The sequence below is a fragment of the Lynx rufus genome, unplaced genomic scaffold (genome assembly GCF_022079265.1).
Source record: "Lynx rufus isolate CCGP_SWC_20201006 ecotype Redwood Valley unplaced genomic scaffold, mLynRuf1.p SCAF_3, whole genome shotgun sequence".
NCBI lineage: Eukaryota > Metazoa > Chordata > Mammalia > Carnivora > Felidae > Lynx > Lynx rufus.
The window spans coordinates 188,378,369-188,396,798 of NW_025814845.1; the positions used below are offsets into that span (position 1 = coordinate 188,378,369).

An 18,430-nucleotide genomic window follows, 5' to 3' on the forward strand; every position below is an offset into this window, starting at 1 on the left:
GGCAATGCCAGAGTGATAATGTCTGGTTTTGTAAAGTGAATAATCAACAATGAATGTGCCTGGCATTGCCACCCATGTTCAATATACTGAGCTTACTTTCAAGAGAGGATGTGAGCAAGTGAAAGTATTAAGAAAGAGAAAAATCTTAACTCAATTGTTCCCAACCCTCCCCTGGCCCTAACACTAATAAAAATGGTAAGGAGCTCATTATTGCCAACTTCAAGAAAAGCCAGGATTTAATCCTGATATTTACAATTTTTACAATAAAAAATGAGAAGTGTCCCCAAAAAACTAGAAATATCAGAGATCTGACATGTGCCTTTTACCTAGCCTTTTTTATTTTTTTTCAAAGGTTCATTTATGCAAAATGTAAATACAAGAGGGATGAGACTTAAATGATCATATCAAATATATCACAGAAAAGAACATAGAAGCCTTTTAGTGACTTTGGGCAAGTCTTTTCTATTTTTTCACCTGTAGAGTGGAAAGAGTGGTATTTTTTCAAGCCTGTCTGGGATGCCAGTATACCTTATCAATTTAGTAGGTCATGACTGGCATGTTTTGTGCTGAAAAAGAAGAGACTAGAAAGTCAATTCAGACCGCATTACTAGTATTAAGAGCAGGCAAACATCTATGATATATGGTGTGTGTGTGTGTGTGTGTGTGTGTGTGTGTCCAAACATAAAGACATTTGTGTGTGACTGGGTTTTCATGCAGAATGTATCCTTTACTGTGGGTCATGGTCAAAGAGGTCTGAAAGTCATGGAAGCTACCCACCTAATGTCCTTCTTAGCTCTACTCTCGATTTCTGTATCTACTAGTTAATTATTTTATATGCTTTAGTAACTGAAAAGGACTCTAATCTTTTAACTTAATCTGGTCTGTTTATAAATCCAAATTTCTTCTTTACTGGAAGAACCAAAGATAACCTAAGACTGCTGAATTATAAAGTTCCGACATAAATTTGCTCAAGCTAACTATTAATTTTTTCCAAAGGACCTCTGATGTGCATTTTAGGAATTACTGTTTTAATCATCAGGATCGCTTTAGAACAAAATAGAAATATATCCAAATAAAGTTTTCTATGTTTCCCATGTATGTTTAAAACCACATATTCTGGAGCAAGACTGCCTAGGTTTGAACCAAAGTCCTGCCACTCCTGAGCTGTGTGACTTTAAGGAGGCTACTTAACTTTGGTGTCCTGCAATTTCCTTGTCTGTAAGTGAGAACAATACATGCCCAAGGGCTGTTGTCAGAATTAACTGAACTACTTTCGTGCGAGGCAGGGAGACGACTGCCCAGCACACAGTCAATACTTACAAGGATTCGCCATTATCACTACTGTCTTTTCTATTTGATCTCTTCCTGCAGGTTATTTCAAAATTCCCCAAATGTATAGGTGTTTAAGAACATGTACCTACATTCCGTTGGCATTTTGAAAACTGACATGAGGTACTTGAATATAGTATTTAAATGTAGAGGTTCTACTAAGAATGCAAACATTGCCACTGGCTCTAACATTTTCCCAAAGACACAGACTGAATCCTTACTCAGAACCCCAAATATCTGAAATACAAAGAATTCTTGGACCTTGTGATCATTATGGGATGGAGGGAAGGTAAGAGAAGGAACAGATATGCTCTTTAAAAACCCCCCAAATCTGACTGCACCTGCTGACTATACGTGTTTAAAATGCAGGACACTGATCACTGAATGGTTGTTTCTTGTACCCACAAGGCTGGCTCACCTTTGGGCTGAGAACTATACAGGTTTAACACGGGGATTTTCTGCCACCGGCAGCTTTCCTAGGATGACTAGATGGGCGCCCCCCAGCTGGGTCGGCATTCCCCACCCCCAGCTGGCACCTCAGAATCACCTAGGGTGGGGCGAAGCTTTTTGAAGCTCCTCACATGCCTTTCCCATACTCCTCAGGGCACATCCTCGACCTGCTGTTGACGGGTGACGTACCCTTTGTGTGTCCCCAGCTGAGGATCCCGGTTTAGGTAACCCTGCTTATCTGGTTTCCACATGAAGTTTCAGTGAGTTGCAGGTGCCCCCAAATGCTAATCTCACGTGGGCTCCAGGATCCAGCACGTCCTGTCTCAAAGGCCATCCAAAGCCTGCCTTCAAACAAGCACATCAGAACCTCGGAACCAACGCGTTCACGGCAGCCTGTTGCCTCAGTGCCCACAAACATCTCCCATGGGAGCAAGTTCTATGTGAATGAGGCAGGGTGATAAAGGGCCATCCGAATTCCGATGGAGAGCTTCCGCCCCGATAAGAGTTTCTGGGGCCCCAGAAGGTAGCTGTCCGACTTCACAAAATGTTTGTAACATACCTGCATCAGATCTTGTTTTTCTTTTTCTCCTGAGCTGATAGCCTTTCTGATAGATTTCAGTTCAGTTAGAATGGCTTTGGCTTCACTGAGTTCATAGCCACTCTGGCCTCCAGACATTTTCTTATCAATTCTGTGAAAAGAAAAAAGAAAGAAAGGAAGAAAAGGAAAGAAAGAAAGAAAGAGGAAAGAAAGAAAGAAGAAAGAAGGAAAGAAAGAAGAAAGAAAGAAAGAAAGAGGGAAGAAAGAGGGAGGAAAGAAAGAAAGAAAGAAAGAAAGAAGAAAGGAAGAAAGAAAGAAGGAAGAAAGAAAGAGGAAAGAAAGAGGGAGGAAAGAAAGAAAGAAAGAAGAAAGAAAGAAAGAAGAAAGAAAGAAAGAAAAGAAAGAGGGAAGAAAGAAAGAAAGAAGAAAGAGGGAGGAAAGAAAGAAATAAAGAAGAAAGAAAGAAAGAAAGAAAGAAAGAAAGAAAGAAAGAAAGAAGAAAGAAAGAAGAAAGGAAGAAAGAAAGAAAGAAAGAGGGAGGAAAGAAAGAAAGAAAGAAAGAAAGAAGAAAGAAGGAAAGAAAGAAGAAAGAAAGAAAGAAAGAAAGAAAGAAAGAAAGAAGAAAGAAAGAGGGAGGAAAGAAAGAAAGAAAGAAAGAAAGAAAGAAAGAAAGAAGAAAGAAAGAAAGGAAGAAAGAAAGAAGGGAAGAAAGAAAGGAAGAAAGAAAGAAAGAAAGAGGGAAGAAAGAAAGAAAGAAAGAAAGAGGGAGGAAAGAAAGAGAGGGAGGAAAGAAAGAGGGAGGAAAGAAAGAAAGAAAGAAGAAAGAAAGAAAGAAGAAAGAAAGAAAGAAAAGAAAGAAAGAAAGAAAGAAAGGAGAAAGAAAGAAGAAAGAAAGAAAGAAGAAAGAAAGAAGAAAGGAAGAAAGAAAGAAAGAAGAAAGAAAGAAAGAAAAGAAAGAAAGAAAGAAAGAAAGAAAGAAAAGAAAGAAAGAGGGAAGAAAGAAAGAAAGAAGAAAGAGGGAGGAAAGAAAGAAATAAAGAAGAAAGAAAGAAAGAAAGAAAGAAAGAAAGAAAGAAGAAAGAAAGAAGAAAGGAAGAAAGAAAGAAAGAAGAAAGGAAGAAAGAAAGAAGAAAGGAAGAAAGAAAGAGGGAAGAAAGAAAGAAAGAAAGAAAGAAAGAAAGAAGAAAGAAGGAAAGAAAGAAGAAATAAAGAAAGAAAGAAAGAAGAAAGAAAGAAAGAGGGAGGAAAGAAAGAAAGAAAGAAAGAAAGAAGAAAGAAAGAAAGGAAGAAAGAAAGAAGGGAAGAAAGAAAGGAAGAAAGAAAGAAAGAAAGAGGGAAGAAAGAAAGAAAGAAAGAAAGAAAGAGGGAGGAAAGAAAGAGAGAGGGAGGAAAGAAAGAGGGAGGGAAGAAAGAAAGAAAGAAAGAAAGAAGAAAGGAAGAAAGAAAGAAAGAAAGAGGGAAGAAAGAAAGAGGAAAGAAAGGGAGGAAAGAAAGAAAGAAAGAAGAAAGAAAGAAAGGAGAAAGAAAGAAGAAAGAAAGAAAGAAAGAAAGAAAGAGGGAAGAAAGAAGATGGAAAGAAAGAAGAAAGGAAGGAAGGAAGAAAGAGGGAAGAAAGAAAGAAAGAAAGAGGAAAGAAAGAGGGAGGAAAGAAAGAAAGAAAGAAGAAAGAAAGAAAGGAGAAAGAAAGAAGAAAGAAAGAAAGAAGAAATAAAGAGGGAAGAAAGAAAGAAAGAAGAAAGAGGGAGGAAAGAAAGAAACAAAGAAAGAAAGAAAGAAGAAAGAAAGGAAGAAAGAAAGAAGAAAGAAAGAAGAAAGGAAGAAAGAAAGAAAGAAAGAAGAAAGAGGGAAGAAAGAAAGAAAGAGGGAAGAAAGAAAGAAAGAAAGAAAGAAAGGGAGGGAAGAAAGAAAGAAAGAAAGAGGGAGGGAAGAGGGAAGAAAGAAAGAAAGAAAGAGGGAGGAAAGAAAGAAAGAAAGAAAGAAAGAAAGAAAGAAAGAAAGAAAAAGAAAGAAAGAAAGAAGAAAGAAAAATGTTAAAGACTGTTGACAGAGTACAAGTTACACAAACAGCAGGAGCTGGTTTTTGGACAATCGTAGTTGGCTGGTGACTTTGCGATTTTCTTCCCACATACCGACATCGTGCTTTCAAGCCGACTGTTCTCCCATTGTCTCTTCCAACCACTCCTAGCTCACACTCCCCCATCGCCCACCTCACGCCCAGTCCGTTTCTCAACATTTTCAAGCTCGGTCATTTTGTCTTGAGTCAGTTTGGGCGATCCTTCCACTGGCTGAATTCAAACCTCCTCACGCTAATCCGACCTCCACCCTGAGACAGGTTAAGGCCACCGGGAAAGGATTTAGCAGGACAGAGGTGCCAATAAACTGAACAACTACAGGAAGTGCAGATCCCTCACTGTCGCCTCATCTTACATGCCCTGATGTCTGTGCAAAACCAAGTACGGTGCCTAGGAGCTGGTGGGCGATGCGTAAACGGGAGTGATTATTATTTATACCAGTGAGAATCCTACATATTTGGATTGTGTGGTTAGTTTCCTGTTGGTTTCCAAATACGTGAAAAGTACTCCTTCTGTTTTATGGCCGTTATGAGTCGAGGTAAAACTGCTTGCCTTGCGGACGAGTTCAAATCTAGGAACCAGGCAGAAGAGCAGAGGTGCTAACGTTGAATAAAGAGTTCTTCCACCAGCTCATCCGTCACCCCTGCAGATCTGCTCACCAAATGTCCTTTCAGTTTGCATGGTCACCCTATGTCAGGGGGTTTCAAGTAACCTAATTCTTTGTGCATGAAGGGCCCAACCAAATTACCTAATTCTTAAAAAAAAAAAAAGAAAAAAAAAAGTGGCAGGGGCGCCTGGGTGGCTCAGTCGGTTAAGCGTCCGACTTCGGCTCAGGTCATGACCTCGCGGTCCGTGAGTTCGAGCCCCGAGTCGGGCGCTGTGCTGCTGGCTCGGAGCCTGGAGTCTGTTTCAGATTCTGTGTCTCCCTCTCTCTCTGCCCCTCCCCTGTTCATGCTCTGTCTCTCTCTGTCTCAAAAATAAGTAAACATTAAAAAAAAAAATGGTTTAACAGGACCCTCACTATCACTCTCCAGCCACTGATGCTGCCCGGCATTCATTTTGAATACAATTCAGGGTTCACTTGAAGAACATACGGCTATGCTTCTGCCCCACTGGCCAAGAGCTCTCACTCTTGGACATAATTCTTAGTCTTGTCCACAGAGAAATGGCATCCGTGAAGCCACAGAAAACTGGCTCTGCGCTCGTTCGGTTTAAAACATGTAATGATGGACATTTATGTCAGTGTGAAGGGACTAATCTGAAAAAACAAAACAAAAACCAAACAACCACCCACCAATGATGCCATCTTACTCTTCCAAAGTTGACTCGAGCAAGTGCAGTTTGTAGATAACCTACTTCCCCAAGTACCGTTTTAGTAAGTATTTTATTGCCGAACAGTCTTAACCTAAGATCAAATAAATTTCATCATCAGGTTGTTCGATAATACAGTACAACCAACGGCATCACTGAATTAAGCAGCCGCGTGCACACGCACACAGTGTTTAGGGTGGGAAGGGACCCTAGAGATATATTAGTCACACTTCCTCCAAGTAGGAAAAGTAAGACCAGGAAGTTTACCCGACGTTAGCCTTGAGATTGCATAAACACTTAGCTAGTCGGGGCATAATCCTCAAAAGGACAGACTCGGGCTTAGGGCTCTCCTATTACACTTGGAATATTCGATAAAAATCACTGGGGGTACTTTGAATATTGGTGAATTCCATTTATCTGGGAAAGGATTCATCAGCGAAATTGTTGGCTCCCTTAAGTACTGTATCTACCAACTGAGTAGTTGAGGCAAAAAAACCCTTATTTTAATTAAAAAAAAAAAACCCCACAAAGCCCTGAGAATTCATGAAGTAGCTACTAACACAGGACTCTTAAACTGTGTCAAAGGGAATTTCTAAAGCCCAAGTGATTTCTTTCTATTTGTGAAAAACCTTCAGAATCTAACCGCAAAACAGGTCTTGAAGTCACAAATCAACTTTAACATCTGAAAACAAAAAAAGTAGGTGAGCCGTTCTCAGAAATTAACTTTAACACTTAAAAATAAAGGCAGGACTACTTCAAGCCTGCTCATTTACATTTCAGAGAGCTTCAGAACTAGACAAAAATCTCCTGGCTGCCCACTGCTCGCCCAGTTGGGTGCTAAACACGACGAGGACAGGCCATCTCAACTCAGCGCCCACCACGGAGCTCCTTCTGGGCTTTCTCTCCCTTCTTCCTCCTCCTTTGAACACCTCCGTTCTCCTCTAACTGTTCCTCTTCCTCTTTTTCTCCTCAACTCTGCGTCTCCCACCTCTTCTCTCTTTTTCGACCCTAACCGACCATAAAATAAGACCAAACAAAAATCAAACAAAATATGGGCGTTATTTGCTGATCTTTAAGACAAACTACGGTGTTTTTTGTTCTTGATTTGAGAAATGCCATTTTGTATTCTTCCCTAAAAAAAAAAATAAAAAACTAAACGTTCTCCTTTTGTTTTTTTTCTGTGCACCGTTATTAATTTCCCCTATGTCTTCGTCTCTCCCGAAAGAGAAGAGAGTCCCATTTGCACACCTTCCCTGGCAAATATGTGCCCCCTGAGCCAAATTTTCACAGAATAGGTATATACTTTTGGCTTGCTCAGTGCTTCATCCATCCCTTCTCATTTTCCACATTTGAGTGGATGCTGCAGGTGGCAAAGTAGAAATGTCCATCTACACATAAGCTCTGCTATTGCCGAGGCCAAAGTCAACTTTGGGACCACAGACTGAAATGAATAATGTAGAGAATAAAGCTACATTCATTCATCCAGCATAAACTACTGTACCCAGTAAAATGAAAGCCTGAGTTTAAATTATATTATAGCCCCAGATTTGGCAAAAATATTCCACTCTATCGTGAATAAATGAGAGGTGGTAAAGCATGCAGTAGGATTCCGTTTACATCTTTCCCTGAAATATATTTTCTGTCAAAACCCCAAGTAAAAGTTCCTTTATAGTATCAGGAATGCGGTTTCTTGGAAAGTATGGCCTCTGGGTTCAATCAATTTTTATCCAATGTTCTAGTAGTATGGTAGTTAACATCTGAATGAAAACAGCTTTATTTTGTCTATAGTTAGGATCAACAAGAGAGGTCTCTGATGTTAGATATCGTATCTTTCTGCCTTTGGTTCAAGGGCTTAGAATCATTGCAAGAGAATGCCTGGATTTCTACAACAGATGTCTATTGTTTTCTTGTGGAATGTTATTGACAGATTCTTAAACATGCCTTAGATTCCTATAAAAATTGCTTGCAAGCAAACTGCTTTAAAACAATACAGCATTGTTATATCAATATAACAAAAACAGCAAAGTTTGGCTAACCTTTAATCCCGGGTGGTGACATGAGTTAGAGTTGCGTGTGCCTTAAGAATGTTTACCGTATAGCTGAACGTTTTGTGGCACTCTTCAAAGTTTGTGTCCTCTCTCCACTGGCACCACAAAGCCCTCCTTTATGTTGATATGCAATTTACTAAATATCACATCTGTGGCATTCTAGATCTGCTCAGTTTTGAAGGGGGGGGGGCTCTGCAGTCCGCTGAGGTTCTTAGAACACAGCTATACTTGAGAACCACCTGGGGATCTCATAAAATATACCTAGATGGAGACCCAAAACAGGTTTGTTTTTTTTTTTAAACAGATTATTCTGATACGCAGTCAGGTTTGAAAACCACTAGGACAGGAGCATCTGGAAGAATAAGACGGTTATGATGACATGAGTGAGTGGCCAGAAAGAAGACGGAGCCATAAAACCAGTCTCTGAAGCCAAAGTCACGGGACTGGTGGCCAAGAGTCATGACTGGCGTCCTGACGTATAACTCATCGTGCAAACACACAGAACACCCAGCTTGTGGTTTGTCTGGCCAACAAATATACAGGATCTTTCAAAGGGGTAATGCCATCTGCCTTGGGTGGCTACACAGGGGAGGGCGGGGGAGGAACAAGCAGGCAAGCAGGGACTCTCTCTGTGAACCCTGCTCCGCGGTTGGCAGAGGGCCCTGTACACAGAGGAGGGAAGTAAAAAACAGTTAAATGCCTTTTGAGGGATCATGCCCTTAATCCTCTCTGCAGTCATGTGGCTGTGAAAACCATCAGCTTCTTGCCTCGCACCAGAGACCCTGTGGTAGGATCGGGAGGGCTGGAAAGTTCGGTGTGCCTGCCAGGCTTTAGCTGGGCCGCACCTCGTCGGCAGGGAGAACAGTGGCTTCTGGGGGCCGGGAATGGGGCGGGAGATCCCAGGTTCTGCTGCCCTCTGTCAGCCATATTTTCCTTAACTTGGCCCAGCCTATCAGACTTGACTACAGAACTGGAAAGGACAGAAGGGACACAGGAAACGAGGAACTCACTCAAGCTCCTCGCGGACAACCTGACTTGCTCCCTGAGATCAACCCCGGGCTCAGGGCAGCAGAGGCTCACCTCGTGCAGCCGCAGGAGCCCAATGTGGGGGCACTTCCTGTGCCTCGTCCCTTGGTTCCATACCTCAAATTCAGAGCAGGCTGGCAGGTGCCCGGGGCACAAAGTTAACATTCCCACTGGTTTCTTTGGATCTCCGATGACGGATAAAACTTCAGACCTCTTCAACGTGTACAGATTTCCCCCACGTTTTTTTGTTGGTTGATTGGTTTGCTTTGGTTTCTGGTGCAGAGCTCTGAGCTTTTTACTTCATGTTTCTTGGAGAAATCTCTTGTGTAATCTGTACTTTTCTTTTCTTTTTTTTTTTTTTAATGTTTTTTTATTTTTGAGATAGAGAGAGACTGAGTGCAAGCGAGGGAGGGGCAGAGAGCGAGGGAGACACAGAATCCGAAGCAGGCTCCGGGCTCCGAGCTGTCAGCACAGAGCCCGACGAGGGGCTCGAACTCACAAACCGCGAGATCATGACCTGAGCCGTAGTCGGACACCCAACCGACCGAGCCACCCAGGCGCCCCAATGTACTTCTATTTTCTTTGTATTAGTTAGGGGGCTTTCAATTATTCTAAAGTGAATTTTAGTATTTTTATACTCACTGTTGCAATGTCTCAAAGCCTTGTTCTTTATAGAGCAATTCCTGCTTCATCTGTGAGAGTTCTCTCTTCAGCTTTTTAACCTTTTGCGAGACATCAATGTAAATATGAATGTTTATAAATAAGTAGCAACGCCGTTTCAAAAGACTGTCTATTAGCAAGCTATTAAACACACAAACACAGCCATTAGTTTAACATTCAGGCTACCGGTTTTCCCTGGACAGAAGTTCTGTGGAAGGTAGGTTAACGATGTTTAAATTATCAATGATGTGCATTATTACTAACATTTACCCTCACCGTCTTATTTAGCAACATTGCCTACAAGCTGGCGTCATGATTGTCTCCATTTTGTTGTGATCGATAACCAGGAAGGGGAGAGTCAGAACTTGAAACCCCAGCTTCTCTACCCCCAAAAGCGTGTACTCCTCCTTCTCTGCTCTTCTCTCCACTCCGGGACCACTGGCCATCGCTCCATTTCTCAAACACAACAGGCAGTACTTGCCTCAGCACTCAATAGCTCTTTCCACATGTACTTCTGCCACATGCTGTTCCCTCCGGCTGGAAGGCTTGACTCTTGTCACTCAGGCCTCAGCTCCCAGGTCGCCTTTTCACTCAAATAGGACTTCTCTAACCATCCCACCCATGCCATCACTCTGTTCTATTTAGTTCATAGTATTTCTCAAGCACTGACATTTTCTGTGTTCTTGCTTACTGGCTGTCCCCCAGGGGACATATATCGCACCAGCTAGATCCCAAACTTCTAGAAAAGTACCAGGCACCATGAGAAATAAAACGACAACGACAAAAAATGTGTGATCGATACACATTTGCCATCAAACTGATACAAGATATATTTTTTTTTCCCTGTGGTCCCATATATTCTTGGTAATGACAATGCTAAGATGTGATAGGTCAAAAAAAGAGCAGAAGCCTGTTTTCATCACAAACTAAAGGTCTTCACGGGGCTGTCAGAAATTTATTTCCGTATTATAGCCTTAAGTTTTCAGCACATTCTGTTACACAGTATTTCCACGTGCTTTTGAACTATTATTTCCTATTCGGTCTATCCGTTCCACAAATATTTACTGACTTTCCACCATGTCAGGTACTGGGTCCGAAGTGTGACTAAAGCGGACGAGACCTTTGCCTTCATGGGTCCTACAGAACAACAGGGGAGCCAGATGTTGGGCAAATAATCATCTAACGACCTAAGTCTTACCAATTACCACGGGGACATAAAGGAAGGGTTCAGGATACTTCAGGATAAAAAAGAACGACAGGACCTGATTTAGTGAGGAGCTGGTCAGAGCCTGTGTGTGAAAGGCCGGTTAAGCAGAGCGGGTCAGTGGGGCTTCGTTTGGTAAAGGGGGTCCTCAAAAGGTAGGGCTCACGGACAAACCCTAAACTGTGGGAGGAGGGTACTTGGCAAATTTGGGATTTAAAGGACGTTACCATTTGCTGAATTACGGAAGTGTTGTGTAGCATGAAATGGGACTGGAAATGAAAGCCTTATTGTAGAGTCGTGAAGCTATGGGGAAGATTTCTAAACCTTAAGAACAATGAGAGCTGGGGAGGAATTTTAAAGCATGATCTGCTTTATGATTTTTAAAAAACCGCCGTGATGACTCAAGTGATTGGACCAGCGGGGCCAAAAGGGGCCGTTCTACCTGCACCGTGGGCTGGCCTTTGAGCAGTGTATAGAGAGTAGAGCCCAGAGGAAGAATATATTGGGAGGCAGACTCAACAGGACTTGGTGATGGACTCATGTGCAGGGTGAAAGAGAAGATGTGCCCAAGATCACTGCCAGGAGTTTTACTGGCCAGGTGGGTGCACGAAGGTGCCTCCCTGAAGGGTGGGACCAGATCCTGGGGTAGGACCGGGGGTGTTTTTTAAGACGTTTAATTTTCCGATACCCATGAAACTTCAAAGGCGATTAGAATATGGAGGCTTGATGTTCAGAAGTGTGTGGACCAGAGATATAAAATTGAAAGTCACTGACACAAAGATGATACTTTAAATGCATGAGAATTAATGAGATCCCCTAGAGAGAGTGCGTATTGAAAACAGAAGAGTTCAGGAACACGCCTCAGGCACCTCCATCACTCAGAAGTCTACTCGAGGAAGGAACAAAACACACTGTGAAGTCGTGGCAAGAGAAGTTGGAGGGAAAAGAGGGCATCTCGGAAAAGGAGAGAAAAAAAGTCAAGGAGGAGACGAGGCACTATGCAGAATAAAATGACAAGGACAAGAGTTGTGTAAGTCTCCTGTTGGTATACCTAAGGCACAGGGCTTTGGGCATTATGGATATTCAATAATTCATCTGTTGATAAATTACCTGTGGAGCTTATCTGAATGGCTAACAGTCTGTGTCCTAAGGCACTTCTATTTTATTAGGGAAAAGAAAAAAACAAATAATGATGTTGCAAGGCCCAATTCAGAACTACAAAGAGAGGTGCAAACAATCCTACCAGAATCCAAAGAACAGGAGTACTTGTGGCTGTCCTCAGAAGCAGGGGACTTTGGAGCTGGATTTTTGAAAGTGCTTGAATATTCATCACCAGCAAGGAGCTCATTCACAGCAGATCCTCAAGACTTTCCAGTTGACTCGATTATTATCATGTCAAAAAAGCCATCAGCAATCAATAGCTCTTTCCACATGAACTTCTGCTTCTGACAGCTCTCTAAAGAGCTGTTTACCAAAGACTGTAACATTTTTATTTTAAAACAACAACAACCACAGTTAATCCGAAAATCAAGAGCAACTCAAATAGCTTGGCTGAGGCCTGACTTTACCTTTGAAGACACCGTTGATAAAAACAATGGTGATGTGGAACCCACTTAAAACAACCAAATTAAAACAATGAGCATATCTCATGGACATAAAATAGCATTCCACTTAAAATCATTTGGACTGCGATGACCCACTCGACCCACTCGTTTTAATTTCTTTCAAAACTTTTCCTTCAAAATCTAAAGTTACCTTTTGACCTTTCAGACTCTTCTGTTTAAGTGATGTGAGATTTTATCGTATGTCGTCGAGTGACCAGGATAGAGGAAGTTAAGCTGTGCTTTCTTTCATTCTGCATTATTTATTTTCCCTAAAGTTGGCTCTAAGCCACTGTTTTCATCTTGGGGCGCGGAGGGGGGGTGTCCTCTTAGTGAATTACCTGAAGGATTCTTACCTGAGTCTCAGTGTTGCATTTTATATTGTAACCTATGAAAAAGCCTGATCCTGTCATAATGACAAGTGAAAACAGGGATTATTTCCAATCAAACATCATTTCCAATTATGTTTGGTTTTAAGAATATGGTCTGAACTAGTTCAACAGCCCTTCTTCTCCGAGAACCTTTGGACACCCTTAGCTACTAGAGGATCCCAGTGTCTACTCTTTCATTCTCCAGCTCACCCTCAAGGTAGGACTGGAATGTAAACGCCAACGTCCTTCAATCACAGCTAAAGGACTAAGCTAAAGGACTAAAGGACTAAAGGACTAAAGGACTAAAGGACTAAAGCTAAAGGACTTGGAAATTTAGCACAATGTAGGGAAGCAATGACGAGAGCTGCAATTCAGGGGGACTTTATGTATTCCAGGCATTGTGCTAAATATAAATGCCGATTTTAAATCCTCGTAACTACTCTATAGTTTTAATTCTTATTTTATAGGTGAGGACTCTCAAACCAAAAAAAGAATAAGTAAGTAATGTGCTGAAGGTTACACTGCTACCAAAGAGTGGAGAACGATCCGGAACCCAGGAGATGGATTTTAAAACGAACTGTAATTATACAAGCATTAGCTATTAATGGCACGGTAATACATTTTGCTAATACAAAAGACATTTTGGAAAATGACCCAAATAAAACCTATGGCCCTTATTTTACCTTAGAAACTTCATTATTCTTATATCCCACCCAAACTGAACACATGAACAGTCCACAAGCCTTAGGGCCTATGTTTTTTTCTCTTACATACTCAACTTTCTGCCATAGCTGACCATCTAATTTCATAGACTTACTTCTAAGGAATCAAATCTCACAACACAGAGTATCAAATTGGAGGCAAAAGACCCATGGCTTTTACACATTTCCTGCTTTCGACACTGACTACACTAAAGCAACTGACATTTTAAATTGATTTCAAAGTTATTTCTGAAAACCAGGAAGATACTGTGATTAAACGTGATGAGTGTGACTGGAAATCACAGTTTCTTATCGTTTCTTACAATCCTGGTATAATAAGTTTTATTTTAAAAGAAGGAGAAAGAAGATGACACTGAAAGAAAAGTAAATTCCGGAAATCTGTGAACCTTGGAAGGATCACAAGACAGGCAGGTTTCATACATCTGCCCTAAAAGTGAACCTTGCACCATTAAAACTATAATGAGCAAAATGGCATTTTACTAATGACTACCTTCCCTTTTCACCACTTTCTCTACTGTCTTGCCGAGAGCTCCTTTAGCAAACCAACAAAGGGCAACTGTCAACTTGCTCCTTCTAGAAATCTTTCTCTTCACAATTGCTTGCACCTCACTAAGTATCCTTCACCACCCTGCCTCATCTCAAGTCACCTTTAAAGAAGATGAGAAATCAGCTCCAGATAGATAAAGGATCAATAATAAACAATTTTTTGACTTTACTGAAGGATAGAGGAAAACAGGAGTGCCTGGGTGGCTCTGTCAGTTGAGTGTCCAACTTGATTTTGGCTTAGGTCATGATCCCAGGGTTGTGGGATTAAGCCCTGAGTCGGGCTCTGTGCTGAGCATGGAGCCTGTTTAAGATTCTCTTTCTCTCTCTCTCTCTCTCTCTCTCTCCATATGTGTGTGTATACATATATATATGTATATACATATGATATATATATATATATGTTAAAAAAAAAAAAGAATAGAGAAAACAATCCCAGATGCTGTTGGAGCCATTTGTGATAACTAATACAAGGATTCTATCATCAGAAACAAGAAGACTGAATACAATATATGTGTATGTATATGTGTGTGTGTGTGTGTGTGTGTGTGTGTGTATACATATAAGTCAAACTTTAACAACAATAAAAAGAAAATGAAACAAAAGCCACTGGAAAAAACTGTATGATATATGTATGAAACATATTACCCCGAGATACACATATTAGATAAAAATATAAAAGGTCAATGCTAGATCCCTATAAGTAATTAAAATAAGCCAGTAAATTGCCATATGGCCCAGCAATTCCACTCACAGGTATTTACCCAAGGAAAATGAAAACATATGTTCACGCAAACACTTGTGTAGTAGTGTTCATACTATTCATAATAGCCATAAAGTGGAAACAACCCAAATAAACACCAATTAATGAATGAATGGATGAAACTGGTATATCTGTACAATGGAACATTATTCAGCAATAAAAAGGAATTAAGTACTAATATATGCTACAACATGGATGAATGTTGAAAACATTATGCTAAGTGTAAGAACCCAGTCACAAAGACCATATAGTATATGATTCCATTTATGTGAAATGTTCAGAATGGATAAATCTGGAGACAGAAAATAAATTAGTTGTTGCTTGGGCTTGTGGGTGGAGAAGAAAGGTCTGGGGAATGGGTAGGAACTGCTAATAAGCACAGGGTTCCTTTTGGGGGAAACCAAAATGTTCTAAAATTAGATTGTGGCTAAAGGTATACTTTATTGAAACCCAGTTGAAGCTCTGTTATGTGTATACATCTTTAGGGTTATGTGCACACATATTTATGTCCTTTGATGAACGGATTTATTAGTATAAAATCCTTGGTAATACTATCCTGTTCTAAAGTTGACTTTGATGTTAATATGGCAACTGCAACTTTCTTTGTATTTCCATTTTCATGGTAGATATTTTTCATTCCTTTCATTTTTAACTTATCTGGGCCCTCATATTTAAAATAGCTCTTTTGCAGCCATCATAAAGTTGGGTCTTATTTTAACCATTCTGATCATTTCTGCCTTTTAATTGGAGAGTGTACACCATTTACATTTAGTGTGATTATTGATACAGTTGGGTTTAAATCTACTGTATTTGTTTTCTACTTGTCACATATATTCTTTTATCCTTTCTACCTCTATTCCTTCCTCGTTTTGGAGTAACTAACTTTTTTATGATTCCATTTTATTTCCACTATTAGTAATAACTCTAAAATCTCTATATTTTCTCAGTGGTTATTCTAGGGCAGAGATCAGCAAATGACAGCTTGTGGGTCAAACACACCCTGGGGCCTAATTTTTTATGGCTCATGACTTAACCATGGTTTTCATGTTTTTAATAATTTCTCCCAAAACTGAAAAGAAAAACCTAGGGCAGAGACTGTATGTGGCCTTCTCTATCAGTTTTCTGTTGCTGCAGAACAAATTACCACAAAATTGGCTGCTTAAAATTACACTCATTTAATAGCTCAAGCAAGGTGTAGCTTGTGAGTTCTCTGTTCAAAGTACCACAAAACTGAAATCGAGGTGTCAACCAGGCTGAGTTCTCACATATGGAAACTCTGGGGAAAAATTCAGTCCTAATTACATTCTTGCTATTGGCTGAATTTAATTCCCATGGCTCCATAAAGGACTGAGAGTAAGTTTCCTCACTGGCTATCAGCAAACGTCACTTTCAGGTCCTTTCCCTGTGGGTTCCTCCATCCTGAATACAGAAATGGTGCATTAAATGCCTGTTGTATTTTGAACATCTGACTTCCTTCTCTATAACCAGCTACAGAAATGCTCTGTTTTTTTAAATTTTATCATTTTACTTTATTTCATCATGGTAAGTCTACTCTTTAATCCCTATCCCCTATTTCCTCCATCCGCCTGCCCCGCCCCGCCCCCCCCCCATCTCCTCTCTGGTGACCTTGTTTGTTCTCTACAGTTAAGAGTCTGTTTCTCTCTCTCTTTGTCTCTGTCTCCCTTTAGAAATGCTCTGTTTTTAAAGGGCTCATGTCATTCTTTCCAGCCCACCAGGATGATCTTCCCGTTTTTAAGTTAAATATGCCATATAACATAACTTAATCATGAAAGTAAGATCCACCATATTCAGCTCGGAGATTACGTAGAGTATATACTATCACCAGGGAAGGTGGGAAAACAGGAAATCAAAGAGGATACCTTATAATTTTGCTTAACATTTCTCAAAATCTGATTTTTAACTATTTGGATATTTATAAAAAAAAGTTTTGGCCACTCCTGCCTTAGTGTATAAAATATACAGACTACCTGCAAATAGTATTATATTTCTTACGTGCCTTGTGACAATATCAGTTTCTTTTCCCCCAACCTTTGCGATATCCTGTATTGTGCTTCTAAATATTTCATAAACCCCATCACATATTTTTATTATGTTTGTTTAAATAAGCAAATATATTTAAAAAGATTTATTTGTATTTATTTTTATTTTTTAATGTTTTTAATATTGAGAGAGAGAGAGAGAGAGAGAGAGAGAGCTCTAGCAGGGGAGGGGCAGAGAGAGAGGGAGACACAGAATCTGAAGCAGGATCCAGGCTCTGAGCTGTCAGCACAGAGCCCAACACAGGACTCGAACCCATGTACTGCAAGATCATGACCTGAGCCGAAGTCCGACACTTACCTGACTGAGCCACCCACGCGCCCCAACCTTTTAACCATTTTTAAGTGTACAATGTAGCGGTATTAAGGGCAACCATCATCACCAGTCATCTCCAGAATATCTTCATCATCCCAAACTGAAACTCTGTACCCATTAAACACTAACTTCCCATTCTTCCCTCCCCCAGTCCCTAACAACTATTCTTTCTTTAAATTTGCCTATTCTAGGCACCTCACATAAGGGGAATGATTACAGTATTGTTTTGTGTCTGGCTTATTTCACTAGGCATCATATTTTCAAAATTAATTCATGTTATAATATGTATCAGAATTTCATTCCTTTTTAAGGCTGAATAACACACACACACAAACATGCACACACACCGTATTTTGTTTAGCCATTCATCTGCTGATGGATATACAAGTTGTGTAGTGGCTAATTTTGTGTGTCAACATGGAGAATGTTTTTGAGTGACATTAACATTTAAATTAATGAACTGAGTATGCAGCTTTACCTCTATAATGTGGGTGGGCCTCATCCAATCAGCTGAAGACTTGATTAGAACAAAAAGATGAGCTTCCCCAAGTAAGAGGGAATTCTCCAAGAGACTCCCTTCAGACTTCATGTGTACCACTGGCTCTCTTGGGTCTCAACCTGTAAGCTTTGCATAGGAAACACATCTTTGGCCAGTCTACACTGCAGATTTGGATTTGCCAGTCTCCACAATCATGTGAACCAATTCTTATAATAAATCTCTTTCACACACACACACACACACACACACACACACACACACACACACTTAGTTTTGTTTCTCTGGAAAACTCTAATACAGGTTGTTTCTACCTTTCAGCTATTGTGAATAATGTCATTATGGCCACTGGTGTACAAGAATCTGCTTGGGTACTCCTAGAAGCAGAACTGCTATTTCACATGGTAATTCTGTTTCTGAGCAACTGGTATACTGTTTTCCACAGTGGTTGGATCATTTTCCATCCCCACCAGCAATGCACAAGCATTCCAATTTCTCCGCATCCTCAGCAATACTGGTTTATTTTCCACTTTAGAAACAAAAACCAAAACCTCCCAATGGTGTGAGGTGATATCTCCATGTGGCTTTGATCTGCATTTCCCTAATGAATAGCAGTGTTGATCATCTCTTCATATGCTTATGGAACATTTGCGTCTCTTCTTGGGACACGAGTCTCTTAAGTCCCGGGCCCATTTTTGAAGTGGGTTGTTTGTTTTTGCCTTCAGTTTTGAAAGATATTTTCATTAAGTGTAGCAATCGAGGTTGACATTTTTTCTTTTAGTATTAAGATATCACTCTACTGTCTTGTAGCTTGCATAGTTTCTGATGAGAAGTCTGTTCTGATTATCTTTGTTCCACTGTACGTAATGTGTTTAATGTTCCACTGCATGTAACGTGTTTAATTTCTATGGTTGCTTTTACGA

General features: G+C 40.4%; 1 protein-coding gene across 1 annotated transcript in view; it reads right to left on the bottom strand.

Moving 5' to 3' along the window:
- Window positions 1–18,430, bottom strand: part of WWC2 (WW and C2 domain containing 2) — a 205,165-nt gene that overhangs the window by 62,649 nt on the left and 124,086 nt on the right. The window contains exons 5-6 of the mRNA XM_047091855.1: window positions 9,417–9,496; window positions 2,339–2,468 (exon numbers count right to left, since the gene is read on the bottom strand). Coding sequence (XP_046947811.1) covers window positions 2,339–2,468; window positions 9,417–9,496 — 210 coding nt within the window. The remainder of the gene's footprint in view (window positions 1–2,338; window positions 2,469–9,416; window positions 9,497–18,430) is intronic.